The sequence below is a fragment of the Schistocerca piceifrons genome, chromosome 6 (assembly GCF_021461385.2).
Source record: "Schistocerca piceifrons isolate TAMUIC-IGC-003096 chromosome 6, iqSchPice1.1, whole genome shotgun sequence".
Classification (NCBI taxonomy): domain Eukaryota; kingdom Metazoa; phylum Arthropoda; class Insecta; order Orthoptera; family Acrididae; genus Schistocerca; species Schistocerca piceifrons.
In genome coordinates this window covers 171,522,240-171,538,842 of record NC_060143.1, presented here as the reverse complement: position 1 = coordinate 171,538,842, position 16,603 = coordinate 171,522,240, and the positions used below count along the sequence as shown (strand labels likewise).

Sequence of the window (16,603 nt, the reverse complement as noted above, 5' to 3'; positions counted from 1 at the left end):
ATAATTAGTCTTCCCCATTTTTTTCAGTTCTTCTTTACCAGCCCACCAATTGCGAATGGTTTTTTTTCTTTTGGTGCAGGGCCTAAATGCCGCTCAGCTGCTCTGTTCCCATTGTCTTCTGCTTATGCTATTACTTTGACTTTATAGCCCGCATCATATGAATATCTGTCATTTTCTCCGTTTCGAAACCAGCTACTGACAAAAACATTGTACTGTTATCGATAACACAAATCACTTTCAATTCAAGTTCACAGGCACTGTAAACTGCAATGACTCATCACAGGCTAGAGAATGTTCTGGGTTTGTGAGGATGGGACGGGAGGGAGGTAGTGTTAGCAAGTTTGTGAATCCCACAACTCATGTTCGTCTCATCGGTGCATTGCTGCTGTCAGTTGAATCCAATGATGCCAAATAGGGTTTAACGTGGCATCAAAATATCGCCTTTTTTAAGACTGGCCGGAATTTTAAATGAAACATTGGACACGTTTACATTTATGTCGAGCATAAGATACGCCTGCATTTCGGATGCAATTTTTTAAACAAGAAAGTGCGTCTTATAGTCCGTAAAATACTGAATGCAGAGCTGACTGACTTGCATCGGGTTGAACGGAAAACGTGAAACGCCTCTTTCTACTGTGTTGTCGCCTCTGAAATGGACGCATATTGTGCACTAAATGAGCGCTGGAGCAGCGCCGCGCTGCGGTAGGCAAAGCCTATATAAGACAACAAGTATTTGGTGCAGTTGTTAGATAGATTGCCGCTGCTACAATTCCAGGTAATCAAGGTTTTAAGTGAGTTTGAATGTGGTGCTAAAGTCGGCGCACGAGCGATGGACACAGCATCTCCAAGGTAGCGGTGAAGTGGGGATTTTTCCCGTGTGAACATTTCACGAGTCCGTGAATATCAGGAATCTGGTAAAACATCAAATCTCCGATATCGCTGCGGCGGGAAAAAGATCCTGCAAAAACGGGACGAACGACGACTGAAGAGAGGCTTTCAACGTGACAGAAGTGCAACCATTCTGCAGATTGCTGCAGGTTTCAATACTGGGCCATCAAAAAGTGGCAGCGTGCAAAATATTCCACGAAATATCATCGATATGAGCTTTCGAAGACGAAGACCCACTCGTGCACCCTTAATGACAGCACGACACAAAGCTTTAAGCCTCACCTGGCCAGTCAACACCGACATTGGACTGTTGATGAATGGAAACATGTTGCCTGGTCGAATCCATGGACGCTGCATGTCAGCAGGAGACTGTTCAAGCTGGTGGTGGCTCTATAGTGGAGCGGGTAGTGCGCAGTTGGAGTGATATGGGACCCCTGATACGTCTAGATACGCCTCTGACAAGTGACACGTTCGTGAGCATCCTTTCTGATCACTTGCCTCCATTCGTGTTTATTGTGCATTCCGACGAACTTGGGCAGTTCCAGCAGGACAATGCGACACCCTACACGTCCATAATTGTTGCAGAGTGTTTCCAGGAAAACTATTCTGAGTTTAAACACTTCCGCTAGCCACCAGTCTCCCCTACACATGAACATTATTGACGATATTTGGGATGCTTTCAACGTACTCTTATACATTCATGGACACCCCTGCAGGATTCATAGTGTCAATTCCCTCCAGCACTATCTCAGACATTAGTCAAGTCTATGCCACGTCATGTTACGGCACTTCTGTGTGCTCGCGGGGGCCTACACGATAATAGGCAGGTGCACCAGTTCCTTTGGCTATTTAGTATAGCTTTAACAGAAATATCATGATACAAACATTAATTTGCTGCGTTATGGCTGCTACGCTTGTTCAGATGTCGTGTAATGATGAGATTAAGCAGGCCGGGGTGGCCGAGTGGTTCTAGGCGATACAGTCTGGAACCGCGCGACCGCTAAGGTCGCAGGTTCGAATCCTGCCTCGGGCATGGATGTGTGTGATGTCCTTAAATAAGATAGGTTTAAGTAGTTCTAAGTTCTAGGGGACTGATGACCTCAGACGTTAAGTCCCATAGTGCTCAGAGCCATTTCGATGAGATTAACTGAAAGTATATCAGCAATTATAAAATTGGCTGTCTGTTCCCCTAATGAAGTGGCGATGTTGAGCCCGCAAGCCTAATCTGCGGTTCTGCTGCCATCCCAACCGACCCCGGTATCAGGATTCATCACGTCTAGGATGTGATAGTAAAAAGTGATAACAGGTAGAAACCGCACCTCAAGGAAAAACTAACAGATCTGGTAAAACGTTGCATATTGTTCTAAAACAACACAACACATGAGTTAGTAGCCTGTTAGAAAAAATAACGGTTACTACCCAGAAATTATGCAAAGAAACTGGCTAGAACTAGTCTTCCTGCAGAAAAATTAACGGACATTGTGATGAATGGTCAAACTACCGAATTAAGATAGAGTGCGCCGAAAAATATCTGAAATACTAATAGTCGTGAGAACTACGGAGACTGGTCCAGCCAGGGACTGTTTACATTGCTATTCCAGAAACAAGATGCGTTCCCGCCCCTACGATTTGGCACTCGCGCTATTCCTTCACGTCGGAATTGTTGTAGATTAGCATACGGAAACGAGTTACTGACAATACTGTAGCGAGTCGCACAGTCAATAGGCGCAACCGATGCAAGAAGCATGCACACTCGTACATAACGGCGGCATCTCTCTCGCTGATGAAGTTACGGCCGGGCTCCAACTAAGAACTGACTTCAACTGAGGCACCGGTGGCATCTTTCGTCACTTTTTTTGTACGAAGACCCAAAGACACTATGAACCTCCTCCGGCAATAAGAGGAGCCTCGTGACCAGCCTAACAGATGCGCCTCTTGCGATTTTGTTCCGAGCCGTGAAGCTCACAGGTTGGTAGATCTTCTCTGCAAAAACTGCGGGTGGCATGTGTATATCCGGCGCTGGTGTAGATGGACTGAAATTCAAACCCATGGCTACATTTCCCTTCCAGAAATACTTCATATTGTACAAGTTCTCTACCAATTAACCAGGTATCAGAAAATTATAATCTCTTCACGAGCTGGGAGTCGTTTGATTGGGCAAGTGTAGGAGTTTCACGGTTCACAGACAGAATGTGCTCTCTGGAACTATGTGGTGTGTAGTGCACTGTGTTCAGCGATGTTTTTTTTTTTTTAAAAAAAAAAAAAAAAATGAAAGTGCATTTTGAGCTACGAACGTTAATCATTTCCAAAATGATCAAGTTTTTCCTTGGCATTGTGCGTCGGATTAGACGTATAAATTGTTCCTAGTATTCATCACAAAGGGAATTTGAAATTCGCGGCAGTCTAAAACTCTGTAACGGACCAGGGCTATAACCTGGAACCAAGTCATTTGCGGGGAATAGGCTTAGACACTGAGTTATCTAATCACGACTTATGGTCCACCATCAAGATTCACTTCTGGCAGTAGAGCCTGTCTCTCTGCTAAACTTCACAGAAGTTTGCCCACGTTCCTGTCTGGACCAGCTCTGCTAAACAAAAATAACTGTGGAAAAATGTCTTAGCCATTGCCTAAGAGAATGTTTCTAATATGAGTCTGTCACTCTAAATCCCAATGATTTTTGTTTCGAAACTTCCTAGTAGCCTGGAACTGAATGCTACTACCAGCTGACCTATCCGAGCACAGTTCGCAACTTGCTCTCAGCTAAACAGTTTCTCCGCAGCACAATTTCTTCCAGAGTGTTAGTCCAGGACGGTATCAAGGACAGCTTCCGCTATGTTCGGAAAACACGAGAGCGCAGTTCTCGCTGAGGGCGGAGCGAGAGTCGTCTGTTGGTAATGCATTCTGCAAGAGCACTTCTGGCGGTTTCGAGTCCACATCTGGCACACAGTCTCCCAGACATGTTCGAACTACGCTGCACAGTGATAAATTCATTCTGGGAAGGGAACTCCATTCACAAACGCCAACATGCCCTGCAATCCCTTAGAGAGAGAATAGAGGTCAGCCGTCACAAAGAGTATTGTAGCCTCGTCTCACGTACGACGTAGCCTGTCGGATACCAAAACGTTATCACAATACACTGTAACGCTGGTCAGGAGCGAAGGTCGCTTTCCTAGTCCTGTGCAGATCAATGGGCAGCTGGTGGCTGCTGGCTGCAGAGTCTGGACGCGTGGGCAGCTGGGCTGCAGCGGATCCATTCACAAGACCGCGGCTCCAGCGGAGGCGGAGGCGCGTCGCTGCTGACGTCAAACCGCCACCGCCCCTTACTCCCCGCCGCCGCCGACGCTCTGCAATTCTGGGCAGCTTGCCAGCGCCCCCATCCGCCACCCCCTGGTCCTGCGCCTCTCCGTCACACACACACACACACACACACAGCAGTAGACTGGACCGTGCCTGGAAAGCACTCACACAGACTTGCGCAGAGAGCGTCATACGTCATGTGTCATACATGAAGCTCCCTCCTACCGCCCCACCACCACCGAAATATGTACCCCTCCCTCGGACAACGCCCTCAAGCGCTACTGTCGTCACAGCCCCACCCCTCTTGCCAAAGACAACTTCATTCACAAAACAGCCGCGCAGTCCACGCTAGTACATCGATTACTTGACACGCTGACTTGTCCCGACTACAGTGATTCGTCGTACGTCCTGTACTGAAAATAAACGGATGAAGTATTGTATATTACACCATACGCATATTTTATAACCGGGTGTAGCTTCTATTTAACGCACCAGGGAATGAATCCATGACATATGCTGATGAGCCAAAACATAATCTATATGTAAACTGAAGTGACGGATGAAAATTTTTACCAATACAGAGATTCGAATCTGCTAACCACTACGACACCCTGCCACAGTGGTTTTGCACAACTGCATGGATTGCACTGCTGCTCCTCCCTTCTCAACTCAAACTCCATTCATGCCTCAGCCCTCTAGGTATTTCCCCAAAAACTTGAACAGCAGCGCAGAGGCTGTGCATCCACGCGCGGGTTTTAGGTAGCATCTCCACTTTCGGTTACTGATGAGATGTTATTCCAGCGCAGTTGGAGAGCTATGCAATGCTGCTCGACTTTACGGGGAATACAAAGTTGGCTGTGGCTTAGTGGGAATTAGGATTGAGTAAGTGGGCGTGCTAGGGTAATCTACGTGGTTTCCAAAGCCATTGCGCCAGGGGGGCGTAGTGGTTAGTATATCTGCCTAGTGAATAGGAGATCTGGGTTCAAAACCCAGTCTTGCTACTTCAGTTTGTACATACGAGGCGTGTTTCTTAAGTAAGGTCCGTTTGAACATAAGTACTCAACGAAAGGTTATTTCAAAAAAAAAATTTATTTTCAGAAAGTACATACTCTATTTTTCGACATAGTTGCCAAGTTTCTTCAAATACGTATCATACCTCTCAACCAATTATAAAATACCCTCTTCATAAATACTTCCCACCTGCTCCAATAATCAAGAGTTCACTGCCGTTTTCACATCGTCGTCATCATTGTAACGGTTGCCACTGAGGTGTTGTTTGAAGTGGAGGAACAGATGGTAATCGCTCGGCGCAAGATCAGGACTGTAGGGTAGATAGTCTAAGACTTCCCAGCTCAAACTGTCCAATAAATCGCGGGTCTGACCTGCAGTGTAAGGTCTTGCACTGTCATGGAGAAGGACAATTCCCTTTGTCAGCATGTTGCGTCTTTTGTTTTTAATCGCTCTGCGTAGCTTTCTCAGGGTTTGGCAGTATGCTTCTGCATTGATAGCGGTTCCTCGTTGCATGAAGTCGACCACCAAAAACACCATGCCTATCCCAAAACACCGGCGCCATGATTTTGCTCTGGGACAGAGTTTGTTCGACCTTCACCTTTACAGGCAAGTGTGTGTGTCCCCATTCCCTGTTCTGTCGCTTCGATTCGGGCGTGATATGCGAAACCCATGTTTCGCCTCCAGTTACGACTTGAGTCAAGAAGCAGTCAGCTTCTTCATGGTAACGAGTCCAGAACTTCATCGTACACTCAAATTTTTGGTTTTTGTGGTCCTCTGTCAGGAGTTTCAGGACCCAACGGGAGCACCGTTTCCTAAACTTAACGTGTTCAAAAACAATGTTGTAGAGCACTGATCTCGACATGTCAGGAAATTCCTTTGATAGACCTGTTATTGTGAAGCGCCTGTTCTCACGAATCCTCGCTTCAACTGAAGCCACCAAATCGTCTGTAATCAAAGAAGAGCGACCGGAGTGGTCCTCATCATGGGCGTTGTCACTGACATATTTGGATTCTCATACCCACTTACGCACTTTGCTTTCACTCATAACAGTATCACCGCACACTTCGCAAATCTGTAGATGGATTTCTGCAGCAGATAGGTTCCTTACTGACAAAAACCGTGTCACTGAGCGAACCTGACACGCGGCGGGTGAGATGATAAACATTTTGAAAGTACAGAAGAGAACTGTACAGGTTAGCTACAGGGCTGAAACTGAGCACAGTTGTTCCTGAGGCATGCCGGTAAACGACGCACGTGTTCGTTGCGGTATGCGCTCGAGTTACTAGTGTCTACAACAAAACGGACCTAACTTAAAAAAAAAACACGCCTCGTATACATGACAGATGTTTGAGGCTTTAAAATTTCTGTGGAACCATATAGTTTCATTTGATCAAATCGTTAATTGCACTGCCCACCTTGTTGCTGAATGCCCCATAGTGGCTGGATGTGTGACGTCGTAAGAAAAGTATATAAACGAATCGAACATGAATGTTGAGTAATTCTGCTTGTGATGCCGAAAATGGGGAAATCCGCTGACATAAACGACTCTGCCAAAGGCAAAATTGTTACTGCCTGTGAACGACGATGTCGGGAACGGTGAAGCCGGTCACCTGTCCGCGAACAACTGTTTTGAGCAAGGTGTATCATGTCCATGGCTCATCAAACTTGAAAGTCAGAGGCCTACACACAGTGTAAAGCAGAACAGGCGGCGATCTATGCCAAATCTGACGACAGACGCAAAGCCACAAATGTTTCGGAGCACATCGTTCAGCTGCCACCGCCTCGGCAGCAGACGACCCTTACGTGTTCTCATGTTGGTACAACGACATCATTATTTACGATTGTAGTATGCACGGGCTCATCGAGGTTGGAGCGAGGATCTATAGAAGCGCTAGCACCGACACAAGTCAAGTTTCTTGTTCCACAAGGTCGATAGTTGTGTCCGGATAAGCCATCTTCCAGATGAATGCCTGCTCGAAATATACACCGCCCACGGACGCTGGAAGGCTGGAGCAGTATCATGCTAAAAGGCACGTTCATTGGGGTTTTCATGGAACTACTAGTAGTAATCTAGTGCAACATGACAGGTGTGGAATAGCTTAACGTTACTACATCCCTTTAGGCTTTATCCTACCCCGAAGACGATGACATCTTCCAACAGTATAACGGTTTGTGTCTCAAGGCCAAAATCGTGCTACAGCGGTTTCATCAGCATGATGAAGTCGCATTATGTCTTGGGTACCAAATTTGGCTACTCTGACCTGATTCAACACATATCGGACATGTTCGCGCCCATAATATTCTGGAGTTGCGTGAACTGAGCATAGACTTCTGCGGTCACATACATTCGGAAACCTATCAAGGACCTTAGATCTATACACTATTTACCAAGTTCCTACTAAGGTTAAAAAAAGAAAACAATAAGCCAATATTTTCGAAAGTGAACATCTTTGCACATCTATGATAGCAAAGTCTGTCCTAGTTTGCAGTCGATACCGTGTTGCTGCACCCTATGCGTTGTAAAAAGCATCATCCTGGCTGCAGTGTGGTACAGACATTTCTGAACAAGCGTGTTCCACTCTTCTACCGTTGTCCTCCTTAGGACCTGTGGTGTATGAGAACCGTTGGTGAGATCATGCATTACTGGTATAAACTGGTCCCAAACAAGCTGAATCGCATTAACGTCAGCAGATATCGCAAGCCATCACATTTCATTGATCATTGCCAATGGAGGAATTTGTTCGAGACGTGGCCACGGCCGGCCGTTGTGGCCGAATGGTTCTAGGCACACCAGTCCGGAACCGCACTACTGCTACGGTCGCAGGTTCGAATCCTGCCACAGGCATGGATGTGTGTGATGTCCTTAGATTAGTTAGGTTTAAGTGATTCTAAGTCTAGGGCACTGATGACCTCAGATGTTAAGTCCCATAGTGCTTAGAGCCATTTGAACCATTCTAGGAACGTAGCCATGCGTGAATGCTCACTGTCACATTGAAAAGTTTGTTGGTGGATACTGTTCAGACACTTCACAGCTCTAGGTGATGCAGAAAGGACTCCGACGGTAACACATAATCTCAGAACGTGACTGCCTCACTTCATTGCTAAACCCGTCGAACTACATACATGAGACGTATCTTGGTACCCGGTCACTTACATATTTTACTACACCGATCATTAGGCTTCACACAAATTTTGCGATCGCCGGTGAAGAGAACCCGACCAAACTTAATCCAGGATGCATCGCTAATGTTTATTTGCCCACCTTATACGCGTATCTCGGTGCTCGGTGTTCAATACGACTGATTTTGTGCGATTATCCCGAAATCCAGAACCCAGCACCAGTTACAGGTGGCCTATCTAACGCCTTCCAGGGAAAAATAAAATTGATTTTCAATATTTCGCGTGATTATCGATTAACTTAAATTTTTAAAATGTTGTCATAACCTACTCATTAGGAGGCACAAGCTCATGTTAATTTAACACTATAAGACAAGTATTACAGTTAGAAACTGTGTGTTTCTCTTCAGGCAGCGTAACAGACTGTGCGCAAATAACCGGATTTTATTCATACAATATTTCAGAATGGGAGCACTTTGCGACCACCAGCAAGCTTTACGCGTAATTTCAAAGCTTTATGAGACTTTTTCTGACACCCTCCAACAAAATGACGGAAGGAAAAATCGTAATGGCTTACTACAGGGGACTGATGACCATAGATGTTAAGTCCCATAGTGCTCAGAGCCATTTGAACCATTTGAACCAGCTTACTACATTTCCGCTGTTCGTGGAGTAACATTTTAACATTACAGGTTATGTTTTAATTTACTATTTCATTACCATATACTTTATTCGCAACACAGTTTGCACCCACTGTGCAGATATGCCATTGAATACACCTGCACATAAGCGTATTTCTTGAGATGTGACGTCATACATATTTAGATGCGTGAAAAACTAGATTCTGCTTAAAATCGAGCTCAGTAGAACTTCAGCGTCAAGTACGATGTTTCACCTCATGACTTCGTTGCACAAATGGTTCAAATGGCTCTGAGCACTATGGGACTTAATATCGGAGGTCATCAGTCCCGTATAACTTAGAACTGCTTAAACCTAACTAACCTAAGGACATCACACACACCCATGTCCGAGGCAGGATTCGAACCTGCGACTGTAGCGGTCGTGCGGTTCCAGACTGAAGCGCCTAGAACCGCTCGGCCACACAGGGTGGCTTCGTTGCACAAACTCTATTCGCAACGGCCTCTGCAGACAGATCTACACGTCTTATTGAACATACATACAAAAATATATCACTGAACGACACATAGTTGAGGAGATTGATGTGCTAAACATTAAGATGCGTGGAAAACGAGTTTACTTTCTGAAATGTAGCGCAGATTACCCAGACTCTTTTCATTCAGTGTTTAATAATGAGAGAACTTAGTGACTTCCAACAAACTTTAAGCATAATTTCAAACATTTCCTAACTAGCGAGGCCCCGCAGTGATTAGTGCAGTAGACTCGCCTGCCACAGTGAAATTGGATTATTATTTTTTTATTTTTTTTATTTTATTTATTTATTTATTTATTTATTTGCATTTATATAGATCAGGAACAGCAGAGGGCTCGTGACACTTTCTTGACAAATGTCAGATATCACTTCTGTTTTACTTGTTGACTTTCCGAACTGTGACCTTTGTGACAAGAAATCCAGAATCCAATCGCATAACTAAGGCGATAGTCCATTGGCACGCAATTTTATTAGAATTCGCTTGTGGGAACGGTGTCAAAAGCCATGTGGAATTAGTTTGACGTCCCGATATGGGCACAAGCCATCTGAAGAACGAGGGACGGTACAGGCGATGTCATGCTATTAGCAAAGGCACTCGCGTAGGACGTCTGCTGCCACAACCCATTTACGATAAATTTCATCACACTGTCCTAACAGATATGTTCTTCGCACGTCCGGCACTGATTTCTGTGGTTATTTCACACAGTGTTGCTTGTGTGTTAGCACTGACAACGATACGTAAAAGGTTACTGCTCCCGGTCGTTAAGTGGAGGCCGCCGGGCACTGCGTTGTCCGTGGTGAGAGGTAATGCCTGAAATTTGGAATTCTCGCCACAATCTGGATACTGTATATCTCGGAATATTCAGTTCTCAAACTATTTCCGAAATGGAATGTCCCATGCTTCTAGCTCCAACTACCATTCTGCGTCCAGTCTGTTAATTCGCTTCGTGCGGCCATAATCACATCGAAAACCTTTCCAATCGAATCACTTGAGTACGTAGCTTTTTGCGTGTGTCTGAGGGCAAAGTCGATGAACTAATCGACGTGTGTCGATGTGTGACACCCTTCCCCTCCCCCCCCCCCCCCCCGACAGATGCTTTCTTCGTCAACTTTCATTCCCTGTCTAAGACGGTAGCATGCTCTACTGTATAACTTCTACATTAAGTGAGCTCATATTGGTTCAGGGAGGTTTTCACCTGATTTCTGGGGCGTGCTGCTCAGCTTCTCTCCTAAGTTACTTATACAACTTGTGAACAGCAAATGCTCCATAATACTTCTTTGGACAACGCAAGATCACTTCTGTTTTACTATATAGCTTCCCGAACTGTGACCATTCTGACAAGAAATTACGAATACAGTCACACATTTGGGGCAATACTCCATAGGCACGCTGTTTGATTGGAAGTCGCTTGCGAGTAACGGTGTGAAAAAGCTTCTGCAACGAATTCGACACCCCGGTATGGTGTATGCTAAATAAACACTATTTTTTTCATATCATCAGAAGTAAAAATGCGTAATAATATGTAAACGAAAATTTTGAAGATCTGAAAATGGAATACATACGTGTTCTTTACATCACCAGTTCCATTTTGTATTCTGCAGCTCGAACCATGGTTAACAAATATGTTCCTCACTTTCTCACGTCACATGTATCGTTCCGCCGATACTACTTGACAGTACCGAACAGTTTCTTTGCAAGCAATACTCAGTGCTGAGCGAAGACACGCCGAGAGTTAATTCTAACTCTTATCGGGTTAGCAGTAATAATTGCCTCAGCCCCATGTGGTTCATAACGAGTATACGCAGACGATATAACACGCATAAACTGTTGTCTGGAAGACTTGCGCAGAGCTGCTCGGCTGTTGGGCGTGTTGCGGCCGCCTTCCGCTTGTGGCGCTGCCTGTCTCCCTCGACGACGCGCCACTTGCTCAGAGAACTTGGCTTGTGATTTATTGCCTCGCCGTACGTCCGGAGGGCCCAGAAACCAATTTTCCGAGCTGACAGACGGCAGATAGACGGGCATGGCTGGCCTCTGGCGATCCATGGAAAGCTCACGCGTTAGCTGTCTGTTGGCTTTTCGGAGAGTCGACGAAGCTGATAAACCAGCAGGAACACTTCATAAGTCTACATTCCGTACCCCTCCATTACAAGCTTACTAGCAGTTAAATTTATGTGTAACTACTACTCAAATCGTCATAATATGACCGTCTTGACGCGAAACTGATACGAAAAACGACGTAGGACACTAGTGTAACAACCTACCTATACGACATTTGAAATTTAAAATTCTGAAATCGTCCTAGAAGAAAAACCGACAACGCACGTTTAAACAGTTGACTTAGAGACATCTACCTAATAGTGGGCAGTACCTGTAGTGTGACAAAGGAAGAGGACGAGTTGTTGTGAGGGTGTCAGTGGTAAGTTGTGTTCCCTGAATTACCCTGAAGGTAACACTAACCGCAGAAGCATAAGAACACGTTTATAGAATTGTGTACTGCTTGAAGAATTTATTTATTCAATCATTTTGCCTTTTTGTTCCACGACCATGCAACCAGAGAGTAGCAACTGTCGGTTTTGATTGTTTTTCTAAAATTAAATATTTTTAAAACAATATATATATATAAACAGCAACATGCGGCTGTTTGCTGATGATGCTGTGGTGTACGGGAAGGTGTCGTCGTTGAGTGACTGTAGGAGGATACAAGATGACTTGGACAGGATTTGTGATTGGTGTAAAGCATGGCAGCTAACTCTAAAATAGGAAAAAGAATACTGTAATGTTTGGATACTCCATTAGTAGTGTTGCGCTTGACACAGTCACGTCGATTAAATATTTGGGCGTAACACTGCAGAGCGATATGAAGTGGGACAAGCATGTAATGGCAGTTGTGGGGAAGGCGGATAGTCGTCTTCGGTTCATTGGTAGAATTTTGGGAAGATGTGGTTCATCTGTAAAGGAGACCGCTTATTAAACACTAATACGACCTATTCTTGAGTACTGCTCGATCGTTTGGGATCCCTCTCAGGTCGGATTGAGGGAGGACATTGAAGCAATTCAGAGGCGGGCTGCTAGATTTGTTACTGGTAGGTTTGATTATCACGCGAGTCTTACGGAAATGCTTCAGGAACTCGAGTGGGAGTCTCTAGAGGAAAAGAGGCGTTCTTTTCGTGAATCGCTACTGAGGAAATTTAGAGAACCAGCATTTGAAGCTGACTCCAGTACAATTTTACTGCCGCCAACTTACATTTCGTGGAAAGGCCACACAGATAAGAGAGTTTAGGGCTCGTACAGAGGCATATAGGCAGACATTTTTCCCTCGTTCTGTTTGGGGGTGTAACAGGGAGAGAAGATGCTACTTGTGGTACGAGGTACCCTCCGCCACGCACCGTATGGTGGAGTGCGGAGTATATATATATATATATATATATACTCGGTTTATCTATGTGCAACATTTAATTAAAAGTCAATTAGAAACAACTTTAAATAATTGTGTGGAAGTACAGCTGACTTTATGTGTTCGATTTCTCTTCTGATGTTTTGGGTATTGGAGTACGTCCTCCAGGCAGCGGCAGTTCACGCCTATGATTCCCTGTTGCCCGTCTCCTCCTCCACCCTACCGTACCCGTAGGATCCTGGTTTAGACGTGGCTGATTATATGAACACTCCTAATTCCTTTACAGCTGTGAGTATGAGTTTATACGCTGTAACGTCTGTTGTTGCCAAAAGAGTGGTAACGAATTGGGAGCCTTTGTACCTTGCCTAGCACTCAGTTGATTTAGTGTCGCATCTACCCTGTCTGTCTTATCGTGATATCTTAATATTACATGGTTCGTCTCTTCTTCTTCTTCTTTACAAGTCCGGAAAGGGCTGTCGAACAGTTCTACAGGATGAAAATGTTATTTAAAATGACCATGATTGAATTTCATTCGCTCAATGGTAATATATAACCCTCATGGCTCGGGTGCTTCGTATACCAATACGTTGATGGCATCACAGAGTGTATTTCTCTATGACGTTTCCCTTTGCTGTCGGTTCGTCTGCTCTATTGCACATCCCACCTCATTCGCCTCGCCCTTCTAAGTAGTTGCATGAAGTCCGTGTTTGATACCGTTGGATGACAAGGCATTCAAGAAGATGAGCTTTTTTAGCCGGTTGGAAAAGAAACAGTCTGCAGACGATGCATGACAGTGGAGCCCGTCAGAAGCATCTGTGGGGCAATAGATTCCCGAATGGTCAGGCCTGCTCAGATTCACGTCGTGAACCCTGCAGAACACCTCTCGGATGAGTCACAACGTTGACTTTTATTCTGTCCCGAACGTCCTAATAACTACCTTCTCACGTGTCAGACCTTGAGGAAGAATAGGTTACCCGAGTTCGTCATAAAGGCAAGGGGGAGGGGGCAAATCGCATACTGAAAGTATGTGCCTTCTGACCTTCACAATCTAAAACATCTGTGATGTATATATGCAGAATGAAGCGACGAACGAAATTTTGTACTAAGGCAAGGATTCGAAACTGTCTCCTGCTTACTAGACAGAGGCGCTAACCATTACTCCACCCTTGCGCAGTAGCTCTGCACATCTGAACTGACTACGCAAGCACCCCTTCCTCCTCAGTCCAATTTCCTATTCACGCTTCAGCCCGCTTGGTACTTCCTCTGAACTGTAATAGCACTGCAGACGCTCTCTAGCTCTGTTGGGATAGCACTTCAGCATCAAACGAAAGGGGTATCCTGACTGAAACCCGGGCATAGGTGCTTTAATCAAATGAAACTATACGGCTCCAGAGACATTCCGAAGTCTCAAACATCTATGGGGACTGTACGCAAACGATGAATGAAAATTTGTACCAAGTCCAGGACGTTAAGCCGGGTCTCCTGCTTACGAGGCAGATGTGCTAGACACTACACCACCCTGACATCTGACGGATGCTAGTACGCTTCCCTCCTCAATACAATTTCTCATTCACGCTTCAGCCCACTTGGTATCTTCCCTAAACTAGAGAAGCATTGCAGATTCTCTTCAACTGTACTGGAATGGTGCCTCACCGTGGAACGAATCCTGCCCTCGGAACAAATTTTCATTTCTCCCTTCAGTCTGCATGTATACAACACAGATGAAAGGGTCTCTGGAAACATATGGTTTTATTAAAGTACCTAAACCTCGGTTTCAGGCAGTATACTCGTTCCATACCGAGGTGCCGTTCCAATATAGATGGAGAGAGCTTCTGCAATGCTGTTCGAATTTAGGGTCAATACCAAGTGGGCTGAGGCGTGAATGGGAATTTCGACTGAGAAGGGAGGCGCGTGATGGTAGTTAGTGCAGTTGCACAAACCCGCTGTGCCACGGGACGTAGTGGTTAGCACGTCTGCCTAATGAGCAGGAGTCCCAGGTTCGAATCCTGGACTTGGTACAAATTTTCAGTCTTCGCGTCAGTCGGCATATATACATCACAGACCGGATGTTAACGTCAACCAACTGGCGTTGGGTGCTTTCGATCAGATAGCTGTCAGAGACAGCAAAGGACTTGGAAGAGCAGGAACGGAATGAACAGTGCCTTGAAAGGAGGGTATAAGATGAACATCAACAAAAGCAAAACGAGGGTAATGGAATGTAGTCGAATTAAATCGAGTGATGCTGAGGGAATTAAATTAGGAAATGAGACACTTAAAGTAGTAAAGGTGTTCTGCTATTTGGGGAGCAAAGTAACTGATGATGGTCGAAGTAGAGAGGATATAAAATGTAGACTGACAATGGCAAGGAAAGCGTTTGTGAAGAAGAGAAATTTGTTACCATCGAGTATAGAATTAAGTGTCAGGATGTCGATCCGGAAAGTATTTGTATGGAGTGTAGCCATGTATGGAAGTGAAACATGGACGATAAATAGTTTGGACAAGAAGAGAATAGAAGCTTTCGAAATGTGGTGCTACAGAAGAATGCTGAATATTAGATGGGTAGATCACATAACTAATGAGGAGGTATTGAGTAGAATTGGGGAGAAGAGAAACTTGTGGCACAACTTGACTAGAAGAAGGGATCGGTTGATAGAACATGTTCTGAGGCATGAACGGGTCACCAATTTAGTATTGGAGGGCAGCGTGGAGGGTAAAAATCATAGGGGGAGACCAAGAGATGAATACACAAAGCAGATTCAGAAGGATGTAGGTTGCAGTAAGTACTAGGAGGTGAAGAAGCTTGCGCAGTATAGAGTAGCATGGAGAGCTGCATCAAACCAGTCTCAGGACTGAAGACTACAACAACAACAACAACAACAACAACAGCGTATAATCTTGACAACAATGTGAAGTACATCATATCATCATCAACTTAGTATCTTCATCATCAACTACTTGTCAGCTTCGAAAGCTGAGTGGTCAGCGTGACGGAATGCCATGCTAATGGGCCCGGATTCGATCCCCGGCTGTGTCGGAGATTTTCTCCGCTAAGGGACTGGGTATTGTGTTGTCTTCATCATTGTCATTTCATACCCATCGACGCGCAATTCCCGAAGTGGCGTCAACTCAAAAGACCTGCACCAGGCGACCTGCCTACCCGACGGGAGGCCTTATCCACACGACATTTCGTTTCATCAGCTAAATTACCTTGTAAAAACAAAATTTTGCTTTCAAATTTTACAATGCTGTGTCTGAAGTGTGTCAATTTGGCTGTTGCTGCGAATGTAAGTGACTGGTAAACAATAAAAGTGTCATCCCTGTGCCCGCAGGAGGAGGTGAGCCGGCGACCTCCGCAGAAGCGGTTTGTGAGCAGCGAGGAGGCGCTGGTGGAGCAGTTGGGCGGCCTGCACAAGCCGCTCTCCACATAGGCGCTGCCCGCTGCCACACCCCAGCAGCCCGCGGCCTCTGGGCTGGGCTGGTCGCTCCGTCTCCCCACCGCCACGCAGTCCGCTCCCCCGTCTGTACCTGCGGGGGAAATTTTCGTTTCCATTTAGGTTTCCTGTCCGCAAGCGCGTATGCTCCGACGTGTCACCGAGCGGCCACACTCAACCTGGCGGCTCTGCAGAGTGTCCGAAACAACCCACCAGATCGTGCTTCTCGGAGAAAGACTGAACAACACGGCCTAAAAATGAAGCAGACACGCGATTGACGACACGGAAGCAT

The 16,603-nt window shown here is 45.5% G+C and overlaps 1 protein-coding gene across 1 annotated transcript in view; it reads left to right on the top strand.

Annotated features, from left to right (window-relative positions):
• LOC124803213 overlaps positions 1-16,308 on the top strand; it is a 41,279-nt gene extending 24,971 nt beyond the window's left edge. The window contains exon 5 of the mRNA XM_047264394.1: positions 16,210-16,308. Within this exon, the coding sequence (XP_047120350.1) occupies positions 16,210-16,308 (99 nt within the window). The remainder of the gene's footprint in view (positions 1-16,209) is intronic.
• Positions 16,309-16,603: the final 295 nt, after the last annotated feature.